This window comes from Lepidochelys kempii, chromosome 6, assembly GCF_965140265.1.
Source record: "Lepidochelys kempii isolate rLepKem1 chromosome 6, rLepKem1.hap2, whole genome shotgun sequence".
Taxonomy (NCBI): Eukaryota; Metazoa; Chordata; order Testudines; family Cheloniidae; genus Lepidochelys; species Lepidochelys kempii.
The window spans coordinates 28,055,626-28,077,320 of NC_133261.1; the positions used below are offsets into that span (position 1 = coordinate 28,055,626).

The 21,695-nt window shown below is 39.5% G+C and overlaps 1 protein-coding gene across 3 annotated transcripts in view; it reads left to right on the forward strand.

Annotated features, from left to right (window-relative positions):
- KCNQ1 (potassium voltage-gated channel subfamily Q member 1) overlaps positions 1-21,695 on the forward strand; it is a 539,828-nt gene that overhangs the window by 135,051 nt on the left and 383,082 nt on the right. For all 3 annotated transcript variants that reach the window (XM_073347264.1, XM_073347265.1, XM_073347266.1), the window contains exons 3-6: positions 14,201-14,327; positions 17,491-17,569; positions 18,652-18,748; positions 19,828-19,968. In XM_073347264.1, coding sequence (XP_073203365.1) covers positions 14,201-14,327; positions 17,491-17,569; positions 18,652-18,748; positions 19,828-19,968 — 444 coding nt within the window. The remainder of the gene's footprint in view (positions 1-14,200; positions 14,328-17,490; positions 17,570-18,651; positions 18,749-19,827; positions 19,969-21,695) is intronic.

A 21,695-nucleotide genomic window follows, 5' to 3' on the forward strand; every position in this document is an offset into this window, starting at 1 on the left:
TATAATTTAATGGCACAACAGATTAGTATAGTTCGACAACATCACTGCTGTTTCTGTTATCCCAGTAATAGCAGTGATTTTGAGACTCTAATGAAAACTTCTGAATCTGAATAATTCCGGTGTCTTCTAACGTCGCTTAAGGCATATCTGTCGTAGGCCACTCTTTGCATATCCTCTGCTAAATCCCATAATTTTTCCATCTCCGAGTAATTTTTGACAGAGAGGTTCTTTTGTTCAGCCCTTTTTATGTATTCCTCCAGCTACCCAATGCACGCCTGCCATAGCAGATGCTCTGGCTTCATTCTTAACACACGTGCCAGGTATTTTCATCACATTTTCTGGATAACTTTGTTGATAAGGGGTTGTTGATCTCTCTGACGAATCTTGGCATTTATTTGGCATTTATTATAAATTCATTCCATTTAAGACCTGGTATTTTCTTGAGGCATATGTTATCTTGGAAGTCTCTCCAACTGTCATTGAGAGAGGCCACAGGGTTTTCAGGGAACTTTTTTTCCAGCAATGAATGGTGCATTTGTCCTTTGTTTGGAAGGGGGAAAATGTGATTGTGAATTAAGGGAGTTCCACAAAACTAGCATACTCATTCCGTAACTCTGAATTCTGCAAAGAGCTGCCTCTGTTGCACTATTTATTTATGTTGGACCTGAGACTGATAGAAACATGAATCTGACTAAAAATATAAGTCTTTGCACGTAACGGTAGTTTGGTTAATGGGGTATATAACTTCAGAGAGATCTGGCCAAAATCTTCATTTTGGAAATGGAAGTGTAGTTTGGTCTGTTTGGAACATTATCAAAGCTCTAGGGAGAATGTGTACTGGGTAAGTCGTGTGCTTTGACTGGTATAAATTAACCATCCTGATGCGCTGAATGATAGCCGCAATCATTTTACTGTTACTGACTGGAACTCACCCGGTAAATCAGAGTGAGAAGGAAGCTATTTGCCTTCAGTATGTGAAGCTTATTTGCCACTTAGCTGCAATGCTGACTTTGTTGCCTTCAGTGAGGTTTATTTGTATGTCAAATAATTCTCCTCTCCTCCTTCACAAACTTTAGAAGCAACATTAAAATGTTGACTGAATGGGCTCTGCACATATGGCATTTGGGAGGGTTTTTTATTAGCTTAAACTAGCACATGTGTTTTCCTGTGAGGTGTATTAAGTGCCTGGACTACAGGTTTAGTGTGTGACTGTTATTGCAGCTGTGTGGAAGAGCATGATGCATATTCCCTGGAGTAGACCTGGGAGAGAATTCAAGTATGTTGAGGCACAAGCAAGTTGTGTTTATGGAAATGTCAAATAGAAATATGGTGCATGAACTCTTATCATCCGGGAGTGCGATACCAATAACTGACCAGTGATTGCCCACATGTGTAAAAAGAATGCCTGACTTCTGATCACGTTGCATTTTTGTTTAAAAGCTTAACAGTGTTCTCTCACCTCCCCTTCTGCGGATTCTGAAAAAGAACCTATTCAAAATTCACTTTCTCCTTTGGCAGAAATCTGGTGATGGTTGAAATAAAAATCAATCCATTTGAAATTTAATAGTAGCTAAATTTTTATTGAAGAATATTGTCATTACTTGGGATAGAAATCTAGCTCTGTGTTAGCTGATAATCTGTTTAAATCACATCCTGCTATTGGTGACCAACCTCATTGTTGGAGTCATCTCATTTTCAAAATTTATTTTGCCTCAAAATATGAGTTGCCATCTAGCCTCACACAATACAGGATGATGAGAGAGGAGATGCTGCTGAAGTATAAAAATCTGAATTGGTAACCAAAGTGTGCAGGTATTAAATACTACTATGAAAAATAAAATCCTTTGGCCAGTAATAGTGCAAATTCCTGTCTGATTAAAAATAGAGGATAGAAAGGGAAAGGACCTGGTAGGTGACCTATTTTATCCACTGCCAGTGTAGGACTGTTCCCAACAGCACATTTACTAGTGTTACATCTGGTCTAGTTTTTAATGTCACAGTGATGGAGCTTCCACCACTTCCTTGGTAGACCATTCCACAGGCTAATAATATTATTTTTCCTTACAGTGTGCTAAATAAATCCTCTCCCTCCTTTGGGTTTACTGCCTTCAGTACTACATAGACTATTATGATGTCAGTCCATCTTAGGCATCTCTTAGGGCTTGCCGTCTTCCAGATTTCTTGTCTACACTGAGCAGCAATGTGCACTACTGGGTAGGGAGAGGGATTTCTAAAGTGCATACTAATTGGTCCATATAAACCCTGCTGGTGCCAACTAAAAGTTCCCTAGTGCATTTTAATATAGCATTGTTTCAAACAGCACTACATTATAGAACACTAGAGAACTTTTAGTTTGCCCTCCAGTAGGGTCTGCACTGACCAATTAATGGGCAGCACGCTAGCGCGCTTTAGAAATCCCTTCTGTGGTATGGATTACTGTGCCGTGTAGACAAACCTTTAGGTGAATTATACACGTAGAACCTTTTAATTTTTCTTCATATATCTTCTTTGAACTCCACCCCCAAATCTGTCAATGCTACTGCTGTTTGGTGCTCAAAGCTGAGTACAGATATTGTCTTGGCTTGTTGCACCAGAGACTTATATCAGTGGCTCTAAAACGTCTTGACTCTAGAGACCTCTTCCCTTATCTATCTTAGAATTCATGCAGGCAGGTCCTTTTCAGTAACTGAAATAAAGATGGATTTTCTTCCCCGTCAACTTGCTGGGGTCTGTTGCAGAAACTGAGGTGCTACTTGGCATTTTTTTATGCCAAAAATGGCAGATACACATTGCTCTGAGTGAGAGTTTCTGAGCAGCCTAAATAATACCAAAGAATTATTAGGGGAAGGGATGAATTATTTGCGTGGGATTTGGGGGCAGGAGACGGAGGATCAAATCTGTCTAATCAATTTTAATATCAGCTATTTCTGGTGCAATCTGTTTCATTCCAGTGGTAGTGAGAAACTTGCTGGGATGTTAGCAGCCAAGTCAGCTGAACTTTACTAGAGGAAAGGAAACTCTGTGTGTGGGTGGGTGGGGTGGGGGTGTATACCTACACACACTGGCGGTATGTCTACCCTGCAGTTGGAGCTGTGATTGCCTCACATACACTGGTGGTAGCTTCAATCTACTGAACAGAAATACCAATAGCAGTGGAGTTGTGGCAGCACAGACTTCAGTGCAGGCTGGAGGCACCTGCTGCCAGGCCCTGGGGTAATTACTGAAATGCCATTGCTTCTTTTGTTCTTATTTCCCCTTTCCCATTGCTGCACTTCTCTCTTTCTGCTGTATCTCTTTTTCCCTCTCCCATCCTGTTTTCAGTGGTGGTGCTTCTCTTTCCTTGTCTCTCCCTCTTTTGGCATAGCTCTCCCCTCCCCATACAGTGATGTGTTCTCTCCCTTTGCACCCCAGTGTTTTAAGGGCTCAGTCCTGCAAGGTGCTGAGTACCCTCCGCTCCCACTGAAGTCAGTAGGAGTTGAAGGCTCTCAGTGTCTCACAGGCCAAGTCCGAAGTTGTTGCTGGGTTTTTTATTATGTTAACGCCTAGATGCCCCATTTGAGATTGTAGCTCCGTTGTGCTAGATGAAGTATAGAAGAGCAGTCCCTTCCCCTCCCTTTCAATGTGTCCTTTTCTATCTAATTTCCCACCCCCTTAGGTTTTTTTCCCCACCCTTAATCCCCCAAATCTCCTCTGGTCATCTGCCTCTTCTACCCACCCTCAAACTCATTCATCCCCAACAACATTCTTCTCCAGCAGCTCCAGGCCCACTGTTCCCTCCTGTCCTTCATTTGGAGAAGAAATGGTGGTGGGTACTAGGAGCTATCTTGATCTCAGTTCTTCCTGCCACCTACTTGCAAAGAGGTGCAAGAGCGGAGCTGGGGCCTGGCCTAGCTCTCCACAGCACAAGGAACCAGAAGCCGTGTTTACTTTCTTCAGGGGCTGCATTGGGGCTGGAAATGTGACACTGAGGAGTACCATGGACCCACGGCATTTCCTAGCAAACCCTCAGGAGGCTCTGGTCATGATCTGCACTCCTGCCCTACACAGTAGAGAGGGACAATACCTACATATCCTGTGGCCTGATGCCTATATGTAGGGCCCTACCAAATTCACGGTACATTTTGGTCAATTTCATGGTTATAGGATTTTAAAAACCGTAAATTTCATTATTTCAGATATTTAAATCTGAAATTTCACGGTGTTGTGGCTTAACCCAACTCTGCAGGCAGCAGCGCAGAAGTAAGGGTGGCATGTATGGTATGGTGTCGCCACCCTTACTTCTGTGCTGCTGCTAGAGGGGCACTGCCTTCAAAACTGGGAGCCTGGTCAACAGCCACTGCTCTCTGGCCACCCAGTTCTGAAGGCAGCGCAGAAGTAAGGGTGACAATACCACGACGCTCCTAAAATAACCTTGCAACCCCCCGCAAATTACTTTTGGGTCAGGACCCCCAATTTGAGAAATGCTGGCCTCCCCCATGGAATCTGTATAGTATAAAGTAAAAGTATACAAAAGACCAGATTTCACGGGGGAGACCAGATTTCATGGTCCATGACACGTTTTTCACAGTCATGAATTTGGTAGGGCCCTACCTATATGCAAGAAGACCAGATTGCATCTACCTTTTTGCTGCTTTATAGTTCTGCAAACTGAGGGCTAATTTTCTGTCCACTATATCACCCTTCATTCTCTTCCAGTGCTACTGCTTCCCAAACTTCTTCCTCCTGTTGAATAGTGATTTTTCCTTTGACATATTAACCTGCATTTGTCTAATTTCATTTTCTACTCATTTTTCTAATAACTTTTCGTTCTTTGTCTTATTTTTCAGTCACCATTGATGTTTGCAACTCCTCTCTCTTTAGTATCATCTGCAGATTTAGTTAACATCTGTAATGATGCTGTACAAAACTTAAGAGAGATGCTGAGAGCCATGTCCCCAGCTCAATATTTTACTCCTTTTATTTTACAGGCCTTCAGCAAGGTTTCAAACCATTTGGTATTCTGCAGATTCAAACCCTGTTAAATTAATTTTGAGGGGAGTTTGTGGCAGACTATCAACTGATTAACTAAAATTTAGATATATATATGCACACACAACGTGCTTTAAGTGTAATACTCAATGCCTTAACTATGGAGCTGTGACAGACACTTCCATAATTACCTCTGCTGCTCATCATGTTAGAGTACCATAAATTTAATCAAACTAAAGGTAAATGTTGAAATGACAAACCAGTAATCTAGTGTGAGGGGGAAATGTAGACTTTTTCCTCTTTAAATTTAAAAATGTAGGGTCAGATTTTGGCCCAGTTTAGTGGCTGTGCAAGGGCATAAGGCACCTCCTTACCCCCCTCCTCCCAACTGTGGGAAGGAGAGCAGCATCTGCTATGTGTCCTCCTTCCCCCTGTGCAAGTGGACAGGGACTATCCCGATGCATTGGCTAGCATACCTAAGCCAGTGTACAAGGGATAGTACACTGTGTCAGGCATAGGCCTGGAAAAGTCTACTTCCCTTTGTGAGCAGAGGTAAACCGGGAAACAGTGTGACTTGTGTTGCCTGAGGCTTATAACAAAACCATGAGTGAGGTCTAACCAGAAAACTTAATGACAATTAATTGTAATGAATTCTAGGATAAATGTTCCTTTTTGGTTGTTGTTTAATTTCATCCCAAACAACCAATAATTCCAAGCACAGCTGCTGTATGGTGTCTGTCTTATATGTTCATGTGTCATTGGTTTTGCTTGACTTGAGTAGTAATCAGTCCTAAGATGTGGATGAAATAGTTTGACCAACATAGACAGGGGGTTTGTTCTGCTTGAGGACAACTCCCCAGATGCATCTATAGCACAGCTTTATCCCTTCGTTATCTGAGAAAAATATCCCTGTCCTCACCAAGTAGGGAAATCATGCTAGAACTTTGCTAGGAAGAACCACTCTTCAACATAGTCATTGTTAACATAATTTTTTAATTGTAGCATGGACCGTAGTTCTGTGGAACCAAGTTGCTTAGCATACCCATTTGGAGGGAGGCAAGTATTTTTGGGCCTGCTGGTATCCCCTACATCCATCTATCCATCCAGGCATGGTAACTATACGGCCTTCATTACAGCAGTGTCTGAGCATCTCTCAATACCCTCTTCAGATAGGGAACTGCTGTCACGCACATTTTACTGATGGGGATCTGAGGCACAGAGAGATTAAGTGATTTGCCCGAAGTCATGAAGGATGTCTGTAGTGGAGGACGGAATTGAACCCTGGTCTCCTAGAAACCAGGCTAGCACCTTAACCAAACTTATCTACATGTGGAGGATCCCCTAAAATGCTAAAGGGAGGGCTTCAGCTAGCACCCTTTTCTTGTCCTCTGTGGAGGGTGCACAGGCCAGAGTGAGCAGGCCTGGAGTAAGGCTAAGGGAGTGTGTGGGAAATACACATTCCACTTCCTGCTCTGGAGCTCAAGGTGAAGAAGGATGTCCTGTGGCTATAATACTTTTCCATGCTCCCCCTTCCATGCAGGGTTCCTTTTTTAAGTTGGAGAAGGGTCCTGAAGACATCAGAGGTCTGGGGACTTCCTGGCAGCACCATTCTAGTCAAGTCGTCCTTGAAGGATATAGGACCTGAGCTGCAGAGATCATGTCTGCTGCAGAACCACAGAGCTTATGTGTGGAAGTTCCTGCTCTCCCACAGTCTATTTTTATAGGGAGAAGAGGGAGGGGACCAACCTTGTCTCTTCAAAGGGATAACCAGGGAGATATCTATTCAAGGGAAAAGAACTTAATGGAGATTTCCTCCCCTATAGGGCCCCATCTTGCAAGTTTTCTACAGAAGGAGAAATCCGGCCCTAAATTTTCTACATGGCACATTCAAAATATCCCCCCTTACTGCCTTAAATCTGCAGATAATTCAATAGATGTGCATATACAAAATGTACCAAAAATCCCTAGCAATTATTTAAAATTAGAGCTGTTCAAAATTTGCAAAATGAAAAATTCATCTATTGAAAAATAGCATTTTTCTCAAAAACCATTGTATTTGAAATTTTCCATTGCTTTAATGAAAAGTGAAAAATGAAAATATTCAAGATTTCATTTTTTCCTTCTTCCCCTTTTTCCTCTGTATTTCCTATTTTCTTTCCCCTCTTTTAGTCATAAAATGGAAAAGGGGAAAAAAGGGACAGAGAAGAGGCAAAAGTGAAAATTAACAGTTTTTGAAAAAAAAATTCACAAATAAAAAATTGTTCCTTTTTGAAACCCATGGAATAAAACATATTTTTAAATTTTTCATGAAAACTCTTTTCAAATTTTCGACCAGCCCTGTTTAAAATGAAGCCTGCACTGAATTCTGTTTACCTCCTTAACCTGGCTTCAAACACAAAAGCCCCACATTAATTAGTATATTTGAAACTACTGATTTCTAATGATCTTTCTGCTGTTTTTGCCAGACTAGGTGTTTGTACACAGTAGGGGCCAGAATTTGGCCCTTAACTGATACTTTTAAGATCTATCTTCATATTTCACTCTTAGTGCATAAAATGAAGCTCTTGCAGGGTAAGTTATAATATTTAGGCTGATAATGGACAGATCCTTCCTTATAAATGGTGATGCTGGAGTTTGGGTAAGCCAGATAATGGTGGGTGGTTTTTTTTCCTTTCTGAAAGGAATGGCACATTTAATAAATTGGATGTCCATTGTGAAAGAGAGGGAAGATTTATGAAGTGTACAATGCAGGATGAGGAGGAGGTGAATCAGCTTTTTATGAAAATGCATGAGGAAGGCTGTTGAATAAATACCATAAGATGAGGCAGCAGATAGGGCAAAAAGAATCAGTTATGGGAAAATGGTTAGCCTCTGTGTAAACCTTGTTAACGGTGCAAAGTTTCCTATAGAAAAAAATATAGACTGCAGGGCTTACCCTGAATCTTTAATGGTTTCTGACTGACTCTTCCTTTCCACTCTGGATCTGCAGCAAGGGAGATTTAGGTTAGATATTAAGAAAAACTTTCTAACTATAAGGATAGTTAAGCACTGGAATATGCTTCCAAGGGAGGGGGTGGAATCCCCATCATTGGAAGTTTTTATAAACAGGTTGGACAAACACCTGTCAGAAGTGGCTTCTTGAGGTCCCTTCCAGCCCTACATTTCTGTGATTCTGTAATAACATATTGTCTATACTAAGAAAGGGGTGCGTGTGTGTGCGGAATAGAGAGAGGGGTAAAATACACACACACATTCTGGGGTTGAAATCCTGCCCAATAGAAATCAATGGGAGCTCTGTCATTAACTTCACTGAGGCCAGGATTTCACCCCTGTGTCTTTGAAATACTGTGAACTGAAACCAGCAAGGTGCTGAGCGCACACTGGCATTTATCCAACAAAAGCACTTAAGCATGTGCTTAAAGTTACGTATGTGAGTAGTGCTGTTGAATTCAGTGGGATTTAAGTTGTGTGCGCCCTTAGGTACTTTCCTGGATTGGAGCCATACTGCTCCACCCTCTTCTGCGGGATAGAGCCCTGTATGAATTTCTTCCAGGGACTTTTATGAAGCCCTGGAGTACATGTTCCTGAAATATACAGAAAGGAGTTATTTTATCATTTTGGCAGACATGAGGAGGTTGAAGCTTCCTCTTGCTTGCCAAATACTCCAGTTTTAAAGGCAAGTTAATAGAACATTCTGTGTGTCGGGGGGGTGGGGTGGGGAGGGGAAGATGTCGCTTATGATTAACTGAGTAACTCCAAACTAAAATAAGTACCATAAACTAAATGTGAAGGCTTGGTGTCATTTGTGTGTGCAAATTCCTGCTGAATCTCATCTTTAACCTTTTGGATTTTGTTGCAGAATACACTGTATTAATAGGAGAGGCTTGCCAAAGATGAATGTATGTGAAAACTGCAGTCAGAAACACAGGTTCTCAGAGAATGTGCCTTGACATGAAAAGTTATGCCTCAGAACTGACACACCTGAGGCCTGATCCAGTGTCTTTTGAAGTCAGTGGAGAAACTCCCATTGCCTTCACTGGGATTTGGATTAAGCTAGTGAGAAGAAAACTAAGGATATCAAGGCTCAGGTTTTCAAAGGTGCCTAAGGGAGTTAGGTGCCCAACTCCTATTGAAATTCAATAAGATTTGATTGTCTGTTTCCTTTTGAAAATTCCAGTCTAAAAATACATACCAGCAGGATCTTCGTGGGCCCCAGAGTTATTGTACTATGCTCCCAGTTGTGATTAAAAGGAAAATAGAAAGGCAAAACAGTCAGCTTTTCCAACTCTCTTTCATCATAAGCTTCACTTATTCAAAACATGAGTAGGTCTGTGTAAATATTATTTCATTCTAATTAAAAACATTTATAAAAGGCTTTACTGATGTCCAGTAACTTAGGACTAATTTATGGAACTCTGAAGATAGAAGCGTGATACGATTACCCTGTTTTTAATGTTTTCCATTGCTATTAGTTTAACCCACATCAGTCAGTGCCAAATATGCTAGATAAGGAATTTTGGCAAAGAACACTTAAACTTTCTAAAGTAAAGATAAAGGCTCTGCAAGAGAAGCTAAAATATTTTGGCTTTTAACGTTTTTTAAAAAAATTGTTTTTAACTTGTAAAGATTTAGTGTAAGATATTTGAAAAAACAAGAATTAAATTGAAACCTCCTACATATTATATAGCAGTTTTTGGCACTTTCAGTTTCTCAATATGCATTCTGAGTATGAGGAAAACATAATTTTCTTTTTTCTTTTTTTTAAAATCTCTGCTACAGTCAAGTCAGGACTTTTACCTTCTTGTTGACTTTGTCTCCAAGTCTGTGTGCTTACCTGTTTGCCTAGGCTATCTGATCTTGCTGCATTCTATATATTTCAGCTAACATAGTGCAACTTCAAGGGAAAAACCTGCATTCCTTAAGAGAACAATGAGGGGACTGTCTATACTAGGTGGAAAAAGTTACATGAAACAGTGGCTGGGCCTGCCCAAGACTATGCATCCAAATGCATGCAGGTGCTTTCTCAGTCATTTTGCAAGCATTGCCTGTGTCATTTTAATGGTACATCTGTAATGAAGTCTCCAGGTCAGGTCAGGCTGATATGCTATAATCTACAATGGTTTCCCCTTCATGTGGAAGGAGAGCCATAATAATTACAGCTGCAATGGTTCAGCAGGCACTCCCAACTCCATTCCATAATGCAGTGCCTTGTGTTTGCAGCAAAAAGTCTCTTCTTCCAAATCAACCATTCTTTCTCGTCTTCCATGTTCATCCTACCCCTTACCCTTCCATTTTTTTTCCTCCTCCCTTGTTTTCTTTCACTCTGCTGGTTTTGTTTGAGATCTTCTTGTATTCTTGTTCCATTATTGCTGGTTTATGGGTCACATTGGCTGAAACACATTGGCCTTTTCTAGACAATGCATTCAGTGGACGTGTGCTAACCAAGCAGCCAGAAAAAGTATTTTCAATAAATAATGGGCCAAATTCATCCCTAGTGTAACTCAGATTTATTAAAAGTCTCAGGTGTGAGATGTGAACTACGGTCCTGTTTCATACAAGTGTAACTCTTTGTTTCATTGGTTTGACACCTGATTGACAACAGTGTGAGATGAGCATCAAGCCCCCAGCATTTGCTCATTTGGCTTTTGTAAAATAGCGCATATTATTTTAGAAAATTACCGTAAAAATCACCAAAACCTCAGCTACTGAGGGATTGTGAAGGGACTATTCCAGTAGTTCATGAGGACAGCTAAATTTGTCTTTGTAATGACTGTCCTGAGTTATTTTAAATATCAGTAACTTTTCTCACTCCTGTCTGCAACTTATCGGGCAACTAACGTATAAATGTAGTGACAAAAATTCATCCGTCTCCTCCTCCCCCACTAGATTACTTATTAGGCTTATACAAGGCAAGATATTAAAAACACTTTTGTCTGTCACACCGCCACGGGTAGGGGAGGGGGAATTTGCCAGTTGCTAATGGATACCTGGAGTTTTTGTGTATGACCATGAAGAACAGCTTGTGCACTTTCACCCCTGATGTTCCCTGAATAACTTGGGTCTCATTTAGGTCAATAAGCCTTTATCAAAATGTCAGGAGTGAAAAATGTGTCTTGGTGTAAGCCGACTGGTCGTTCCCTCCAGTCACAGGAGTCTATAGAACAATCAATGTTCTCTAAGCTTGTCTGCATGTCACGCAAAGAACTGGATGACAGTAACCATTGACTACATGTCTGTTTCATTGTCTTTGGGACAGCCCACATTTGCATACTTGCCAGTGTTCCTGTTATCCAATGAACCATGGAGAGTCTTAAAAAAAAACAACAAAAAAACAAAAAACAACCCACACAACTCTAATGCAAATTTTGCACACACAAAACACACATTTAAAAAAAAAAAAAAAACATAGCCAAGGCTTTGGTTTCCCCCTTCTTGTTATAATAATGAAACTATAATCTTGATAATCCTACAGTTTTTGATCCAAAAATTGCATTTGTTATTGTGCATAACATTTAACTTTCCCATTTTTCCTTCCAAGAAAATCTTTTCTTTTTTGTTTTGTTAATCCCCATTGGGCAGTCTGAACACTATTGTGTGCACAGCACATATGAGTTGAGGCCATAGATTTGTTGCTCAAATAACTTCTTTTGTATGAAAGAAGCAGCTAGCTCTCTGCTTAATGATTTGTCATTGTCTTTCACTGAGGGAGTTTCCTTCATATTAGTGATGAAAGAAGCTATATTAGCCTGCTACAATACAGAAATGTACTAATATATTAGAGCTTGTTGATTATATTTTTATAAATCAGTACAGTGTCATAAACAAAATAGACAACAGTTTTGTGTTAGTACTAATCACTATTTTAATAGACAGGCTCGTGTTCTCATTTGCATTTCAGTGTAGGTTTAAATGTATTTAATTAAGCTAAACAAAAGGGGAATCATACTGCATGTGAAGTTACTGTGTTAGGCATAGTATATTGTATCGTTTTCTATTGTGTTACAAATGAATGTCCATTAGGTTTTCAAAAAATGTTGTTGTAACAAATGTTTCTGAATAAAATTCTTCCAAGGTTTCTGTTTATTCCTTTCACACATTATAATAGACTATGGACCAGATCCTCAGCTGATGTAAGTTGGCCTATTTCCATCTTTGTAGCAGCCAAGGACCCAGCCAATATCATTTAATTTTCTTGAACCTGGAAACCTCTCAGGAGCACAGTAACTTTGTAGACAATTGTGATAGCTATCCTGATGCACCTGGCAACAACTTACAGAAAGCCCGGGATATTAGAGCCCATCACGTTAAGAGAAAGAATGTTGGCTGATGTCCTCCTGCCTTCTGAAAAATGTCGTAGTGTCTTTAACTTGCACCTGCACAACTTAGCTACCAGACATGAGGAGTTTAATGCATCATCAGAATGCTGGAATTTTAGAGCCCAGTCCAACTTCCATTAAAGTCAGCAGACTGGGCCCATGATTAATAAGAATCATTACTCTTTTTTTTCTCAGTAGCCCTATTGCTCTTTTAGCCTCTAAGGCAATACTCCGATTGACATCAGTGGGACCAGTATTTCGACTTAAGTATTTTAATTAATTAAAAATACACTCGTGTGTAAGCTAAAAGTGGTCACTTTCTTCAGCGCTTTTCTCACCATCCTCCTCCTCCTCCAGTGGTGCAATATCATGACATACAGGCATAGATGTCACAGACTAGTAATATTATTTAGCCTTAGAGGACAAATGTTGATTAGTGGCATGCCCTGTTCTCTTCAGCAACAGTTGGGATCCTCAATTGCTGAAGAACTGCTTGGCTTTTGTCATTCTAGTTTACTCAGACACCAAACTTCTCCAACAAACCATTGGTGTGTGCAGTGTTGTTGTCACCGTGTCAGTCTCAGGATATTAGAGAGGCAAGGTGGGTGAGGTATTATTTTTTATTGGACCAACTTCAGCTTGTCTCTCTCACCAACAGAATTTGGTCCAATAAAAAATATTACCTCACCCATCTTGTCTCTCAAACAAACCAAACAGTTTGTTCTACGCCTTTTAATTATATTTTAGAACTGTTATACCTCATGAACATTTTAATGTGTTACATGCCAGGTCCTGGGTATTTTCATTTAGAAGCCACAGCTTCTATTAAAGGTGGTTATTTTCCCTTTTTGCTCTAAATAGGGGATGATTTCTATGTAGAGCTAAGATCGGCTATTCAGTGAAACCAGATACTAATTGAATGTGGCTTTTAAATAAAAGAAATATGGGATTGCAACTCTGTCACTTTGAAAAAATATAATCAAAACTCCTTCACCTGCTAATTGACAAAAAGCTACTGTCTGAGGATTTAAAACACAGATAAAAGTGCATAGAAAATCACACTAAGTTCCAATTTTGTATTGTTATTTCTCTGACAGACGCAGATGGATATTAAACCCTTCTATTCCATTCACTGTACACTTTGGAAACTCCTGGGTCAGTCCCCTGAAACGTTTAAATGTTCAGTCTGGCAGCATAGTTGCTACAGAACTGTGTTTTAACCAAATTCCTGAACCATATTCTTGTACATTTCTTACAAAAGCTCAGAAATTTAGCCCAGTTTTGGACCATGGTTATCAACACTTACTTCACTTTGTTCCATAGGTGAACACCTAACCCTGCTCAAGACTCCCATTGACTTTAGGGGCTGGGGACAGGATTTCACCCCATGTTTTAAAACTGCCTGGAAACTATCAAGCTGTAACCTGGTACCAGAAATACTACTTTTAAAAGTGTGGGTTGCACTTAGGCTATAAATGAGTGGGTAAATGGCTGGCTAAGATGATACTGCAAATGATACTGCAAAAGTACAGTGTACTTTTTCTGGAAATGAGATATACTAGCAAAATATTTGTCTTGTGAATGCAGAGTCTGCTTGTTTTCTTTGGCTGTCAAACAACTTTCTGTTTGAATTATTGAAGCCAAGTAAATTTATGCAGAATGGTTTCAGTTTTAGCACATAGAGAAGATCCAAACAGCATGCCATTCTGGTATTTAAACTTATTCTTTATCATACATTTCCCATTGCTTACACAGTTTTCCTGAGGTTTTGTAGTTTGGATCTTCTTGGCATATTGCATATTTTTCTTCTTCCCAAGTTTTACGTTTCGTTTTCTGTGTTCCTTAATGTCATCTGAAAGAAGAGAGAGAATATGTAAACTAGAAAATTAATCTAGTTCCCTGTCTGTTTCCCCTAGGAAATTGTATTAGTGGTGTTTTTTGGAACGGAGTATGTGATTCGCTTATGGTCAGCAGGATGCCGTAGTAAATATGTTGGATTATGGGGAAGGCTTCGTTTTGCTAGGAAGCCTATTTCTATCATTGGTAAGTATACATGGTTTGAACAATTGTCATAATTACTAAAAAAAAGCCACATTCCTATAAACACCTTGAACATTTAAAAAGAAATGGAGTTTCCCTAAAGATTCCAGCCAAGTTAGAATAAAAACATTTGTCTCTAGTATCTGCGCAGAACTGAACATTCTGAAGAATCTGTGGCATTGTTAGTTCCTTCTTTAAAAAGAAAATCTTTCAACTTGATTCTCTTTTCCAGAAAAGAGACTTTCCTTTGCAGTTGAACTGAAGTTTTGCCAGAAATAACAGAGTTGCATATAAGCCTGTCTCCCGAAATGGCTTCTATAACTTCAGCATTGCGCACATCTCGTAATAGCTGCAACTGTCTATTTTTAAACAAAACCAAATGACCTCTATATGTTTGGTCCATCTTAATATTTTAATGTTAGTTTGCTCTGCTTTTTGATTGAGCTACCTAGAGCACACTGGTGTGTGGCAGGTGACATGTAATTATAAACTATTATTTTCATGCTCGTAGGGTGAGGTTTTTTTTTCCAAAGGCACGTATGGAAGTTAGGCACCCAGCTGCCTTTGACTTTCAGTGGAAATTGGGTGTTTAACTGGCCTATGTGGCTTTTAAAATCTCCTTCTTAATTCCTTGAATGTTCTAGCTAGTAAAGATTTTCAGAATACTTGCCCTGCAGTTGTTATTTTTGCTATTATTTATCATATTTCTTATGGTAGCGCCTAGGAACCGTAGAAAATCAGGGTCCCACTCTGCTAGACACTGTACAAAGAGTAATAGACAGTGCTTTCCCTGAAGAATTTACAATTTAAATAGATAAGACAGAGAAAGGGGTTTAGTTATACTGGTGGGCATCCATATCTTCATGGGGATGACTGCAAAATTTTTATAGGCAATGGACAAAAATGCTGCACCCTAGTAATTCATAAGAGCACAGAATTGTTCATTTGTCCATGGTGGCTTAGCCTCTCTATGTCTATATTATGTAACTATATTCCATATGTGACTGTAAGTGTCATGCGCCTTTGACTGCTTCCCCAGTGCTCTGTCTGTTAATCCATCTCTCCTGAAATTACTACTAGCATTCCAAATCCCTGAGCAGCTTCAAACGGTGGCCATTTTTAAAAAGAACATGCTGTACAGTTGTTTCCTTCTTTTTCCAAAATGTGTACTTTTTCCCAAAATTACGCTTGCCTGAGCCCAAGCTTTACAGTGTCCTGCCCTAGAGCAATTACACTTTTAAGATACTTTAAGGATAGATATCTTTCAAACTGTGAGGATTTTATATGCCAGTTGTCACAATCCAGGGCAACTGACCCTGTATTCTCCCTTCCGTGATCCAACTAGGGCACTCAATCTAGGATCCTGGCTCCTCAGCTGTCATCTCTCTTGGGTAGAGACCGATGTCTCTCTCTTTTCTGAGCTGGGGTTTTCCAGGCAGCACAGTTCCCAGTCTACACTGTAAAAAGAAAAGGAGTACTTGTGGCACCTTAGAGACTAACCAATTTATTAGAGCATAAGCTTTCGTGAGCTACAGCTCACTTCATCAGATGCATATCGTGGAAACTGCAGCAGACTTTATATATACACAGAGAATATGAACCAATACCTCCTCCCACCCCACTGTCCTGCTGGTAATAGCTTATCTAAAGTGATCATCAGGTGGGCCATTTCCAGCACAAATCCAGGTTTTCTCACCCTCCACCCCCCCACACAAATTCACTCTCCTGCTGGTGATAGCCCATCCAAAGTGACAACTCTTTACACAATGTGCATGACAATCAAGTTGGGCTATTTCCTGCACAAATCCAGGTTTTCTCACATCCCCCCCACCCCTATACACAAACTCACTCTCCTGCTGGTAAAAGGTGCCACAAGTACTCCTTTTCTTTTTGCGAATACAGACTAACACGGCTGTTACTCTGAAGTCTACACTGTGATATCCCCAGCAAGACAGACTGCTTGCACTTTGCTTTCTCTCCAAAGGCTATGAACAGTGTAATTGCCAACGGTTACAAGTTACCCCACAGGTCTTTCTAAGCAAGCACCTTTGTTCTTAAGGTAAAAGTTTTACAGAGAAAACAATAAAAGAACCTACACACATACTAAAAGGCTTACCAGAGGTCACCCTAACTCTAACTTTGGACTCAGGTAGGTGTCATTCCTTCCAAACCTTCCCCAAGGATTGCCCCCCTCTTAGGACAGAAGGTCCAGTCCGTTTGCTGGATCAGAAGGAATGCCCGCAGTCAGTTTAAACTCAGACGGTTAATCCACAATCCTTTTTGTCTGTTGCTCCTTGGAAAATCCATTTTAAACTATATAAATATATGTGAGCCTCTCCAGGTGGTGGTTCCTCTCTGGACGTGTTACAACCTTAGTGAATTTGCCTAATCACCTCCCTCTTTTCTTAGTTCCTGGAGGAGCTGTGGTCATCCTCACCCAGGGAATTACATACAGTTTCTGGCCCACAATGATACATAAACTTAATACAGTAAGATCTCACAAAGATATCACAGGTAACTGCCTATCTGCCACAGCAGATAGAGCTTTATGCTATCAGAAGGGGATGATTCCCAACTTGCTATTGGTATGCAGGACTTGTTTCTATCCCGGGTAGGCTCCAAGATATCAGAACTTACATCCTGCCAATATTCTGTATAGTAAAGCTATTTTAGTTAGATTTTACAAGCCTCTAAAAAGCTATTAGTTACACTTTTCACTCTCTTCCAGGTCTCAACAGTTGGATTCATGTTACTAAGTCACCTGATTTTATAGATGAGAGAAGTGAACTGTGAACTGTGCCAGTACATTTTAAAAACAGCCATTAGAAAACACTGTAAAATACGTAGGGTATACAGAACATATCGTTAGGTTTTTTGACACACCATTGGAATGATCTGTCACATCTAGTTTTGCTGCTAATTAAAAGTTCAGCCATCCCTGACTCATGACAATAAAACCATTTTTATTACACCATTATGTATTTTCTTTCTACGTTACACCAGAGGTGTTGGGATATATAATCCTAAAACTTTATTTGGATGACTATCTAAAAATGTCACCCTTCTCACAGGTAAAATAATATCAGTGTTGAATTTAAATCACGATCTTATCAAAGCATTGCACGAAGCCTTGAACTCATTATCTTCACTTATTTTTATTTTCCAGATTTAATTGTAGTTGTTGCTTCAATGATTGTTCTTTGTGTGGGCTCCAAAGGTCAAGTCTTTGCAACCTCAGCTATCAGGTAATAATTTATCAATAATTGAAGAGAATGTTGTCTGTTTTGATAAAGGTTTATTATTCCGCTCTCTCCTCTCCCTGTAACAGTTCTTAAATTCTAGAAGTGATCGCCGCTTTGGCATCTCTGTTGACACAACAGATCAGATTTTGATCTCAGTTACCATGCACCAGAGTAGATCAGAGTAATCCCCTCACATCTTCCCACTTATAATAATGAAATTGTATATAATAAAACTAGAGCTTCACAAAAACTTAATCAACAAAGTAGCAATGATACACTCACATTTTGTTCATGTTTGCCAGCTAGTTGTATGGTTTTTACCAACTTTTTTTGCTTTTTGGATATCTACTGACTTTTTTAGGCTGTTCTTCGTAGTATATTTGGAGTTAGAGGTTGACTGTTGGAAAAGATATTGAGGGAATTTCCATGTGCCGACAATTGACTGAACATATCTCATGTGTTCAGGTGGGTCAGCCTGGCTGGTTTCTCTGAATGATGGGTTGAATTTTAGTTGCAGTGATGCTCTGTGACTGTGGTGGCTCTCTATTACAAAGCATATCCTGTAGTTGCTTGCTTAGAGCATTATTTCCATGATCATCTATGTAAAAGTTTCTGCAAACTCAAATTGTTCTCTTGCCCAGTAGATGAAAAGACCAAAGAAAATGTGGCTTTCTAGCTGTGGAAAGTCATCTGTTTCTGCCCATTCTGCTTCCCTTTTGGAACTCTTAAAAGATAGCACCAGATATATGAAGATCAGCCAGGGATCAGCCCTCTCCATAAAATCAGCCATCTCCATAATATTCACAATCTGTTTCTAGAATTCCTGAATCACTGGGAATTCCTGCCAACCATACAAGTGAAAGCCTATTCCCCTTCCCCCACAGCTGCTCACATTTGTCTAATAGGCTGAGCTGAATAAAAGATGGGGGAAAGGGAGGAACCTGTAAGCTTAATGTAGTAACCTGACAGTGATGTAATCAATGTCTTTTAATTTATCATTTAAAAAAAGCTTCCCCTCCCCCTGTATCACTTCTCTTGTATCCTCAGACCCTTGTAGTTTCACTTATTTAAAATTTGTATTCCAGGGGTATCCGCTTTCTGCAGATCCTACGAATGCTACATGTTGACCGACAGGGTGGCACATGGAGACTGTTGGGATCAGTAGTTTTCATACACAGACAAGTAAGTTAGATCTGACATAGGGACAATGCTTGAACAGAATAAGAAAACAATTTTTCTCGGTTAAAACCATTTTCAGGTCTTCTGTGTCACACCAGTGTACCTGAATTTGGTCATTATACTGCTACAGCATAGACAGCTATTATTCTTGAAAAAAAAACATATTGCAGGTTTGCAAAATTGAGGTCTGTGATTTGCCAGGAGCATTTAATATTAAGCTAAATTAACGGAGGGCTTGAGCTGCTGACCGTTATTGAACTCAAGTTCCCTTGTGATATGGCTCTAAAGAGAGAAACTGCAGAGGTTTGGTGCATCAGGAATTAGTTCTGATCCCCTTCTCTTTTGATTCCTTTCTGTGTCCAATACTGTGTCATCTGTGTGCCCAATTGCTGTGCAGGAGGAAATAGATTATAATTCACAGGTAATCACAGGGACATGTTTTTAACCAACTTATTTATTTCAAACATTATCCTATCATGTAAACACTATTATATAAAAGCATGGAATGTAGGCAGATGTCTTCTTGTTGCTAAATATATGAACTTAGGAACATGTGATGATTGGTTCAATTAATCAAACACTGTTGCTTTACTGTGTTTAAAGGACAACAGGTAAGTTCCCCAAGTGTAAAATTTTCACCTAAGTCCCATTTTCAAAAATGATTTGGGCACTTGGTAGCCTAACTTTCACTGAATTTCATTGACTTTCAGTGAGACTTAAGCTTCTAAGTGCCCCGATCTCTCAAAATTTTTACCTAACAGCTAATTTTCAATTGCAACACCACCAGCACTTACCAGGTTTATTGCAAAAGTCATGAACAGTTAGTTTGAAATCCAATATCTGTGACTGAAGCACACATACACTTCTGTAAAACACTGGGCCAGGTCCTCAGCTGAGTTCTACTGAGCTCACTGGAGCTAGGCTGATTTGCATCAGATGAAAAGTCTGATGATCTATTTGAATAAACTGCTGTAATTAACTTTTTTTTTTAACCATTTTAATTATTTTGTGCAAAAACTCCAGTGTCACATAGTTCAAAGCTCTTTAACAGTGGTTTTTATTTGTTTTTATTCTGCTTTCAGGAATTAATAACTACCTTGTATATTGGGTTTCTGGGCCTGATTTTTTCATCTTATTTTGTGTATTTGGCTGAAAAAGACGCTGTGAATGATTCAGGACAAACAGAGTTTGGCAGCTATGCAGATGCCCTGTGGTGGGGAGTCGTAAGTATGAAATATTTTGTAATATAAAATGACAGCGAACATCCTACATTGTTTACTAATAAAAAAAGTTCCAGTAAGTGTGGGAGAACAGAAGCCAAATTAAAATTGCCTCATTGCTACATTGTCATTCTTTTGATATCATGTGAGGTCAGCAGATAATGGTGCAGAAACAGTAAATTGTGGATATTTTATTTATTTTTAGAGTAGCAGCCGTGTAAGTCTGTATTTGCAAAAAGAAAAGGAGTACTTGTGGCCCTTAGAGACTAACAATGAAGTTGTAGCTCATGAAAGCTTATGCTCAAATAAATTTGTTAGTCTCTAAGGTGCCACAAGTACTCCTTTTATTTATTTTTATTAGTAAAGGGGAGTGAACTCTTTAAAATGATTTGGAACAATCAAGCCATGCACATAACTAACCTATACATGTGTTCTCATTACTTTTACCTTTCTGGTACCCTCGTATTGTTTGTTACATTAATTTGTTGTAACTTCTCTTAACATAGAGTTAGTTCCTTTTAGGTGTTTAGCACTCAAGCCCTAGCTTAGCTTTAAGCACGTTGGGTAATTCTTTTGAAGCCAGTAAGGCTACTCACATGCTGAAAATTAAGCATGTGTATTGGGGACAGTGTACTCAACACCTCTTAGGATCAAGCCCAGGCATTGTAAGCACTTTGGAGCAGGGAACATCCCTCTTCCTTTGTGTTTATACAGTGCCTAGCACAATGATACCCCGGTCTTGACCACCTAGTATCCTCTTGCATGTCTAATATATGGTATTTATAAGGTGCTACTTACCCTTATGTAAAAATAGTATCTAGGTGCTGCATAATTGGTATGAACATTTTAGAACACCCCTAAATACATGTTCTGCTGCTCTTGTGTTCTAAACATCATTCATTAGGCTGTGAAAGATGGGAAACTTTGTTCTTTTCAGCTACCTTAATGGTATGATTGATGGAATGATTCCATGGCACCTCTCAGCTAAGGCAAGAGGCAGAACTTAGGCCTACTGACTCCAGAGTTGTCCATTTGTTTGTTCCAATAAATGCACTAATTTTGTTGCATCTACTAATGATGATCTCTCTCTCTCTCTCTCTCTTTTATTGTCCTTTCAAATCACATATTAAATTGTTTATCAGCCATATTCTGAGAGTTCTATTTTGTACTTTCCTTTCTTTTCCCTCTCTGAATTATAAGAGTCTAGACTGAATTAGCAGACTGTCACAGTGGTTGCACTGTATGTCAAAAAGTACCTTTTTACCTGGTGGTACTTATCAGAAGGCTATAAAAGTGAGAGATGGAAATAACCTTTTAGATTATCCATGCCCTCTCTCTTTATTTCCTGGATGTGTCTTTGCTATTGCTGCATGACTGTTCTTAGTAAACGGAACCATCCTCATTAAGCATTCCAAATCCTTAAAAGGAATACATTGAATGGACATCACCAGCGATTCAGCATATGCATTTTCATAATGCCCTTTATTTTTGAATTCTTATCTTTTGAGGCTTTAAATCACATGGCAGACTTAGATTTTTAACAATAGAGAGACTAAGAAACTAGGGGTCACAGGAAGAAAAAATGTAGCACTGTATTTGTCTGACCTGTAATCTTGACCAGGAGGACATGTTCTTTCTTGAGATATATTTTTTTTAAAAATTGTTTTTGCTTGCGTTTTGTTTCCCAAATTTCTGCACATGGTACCACTTGCTTTTCCAGCACTAAAACA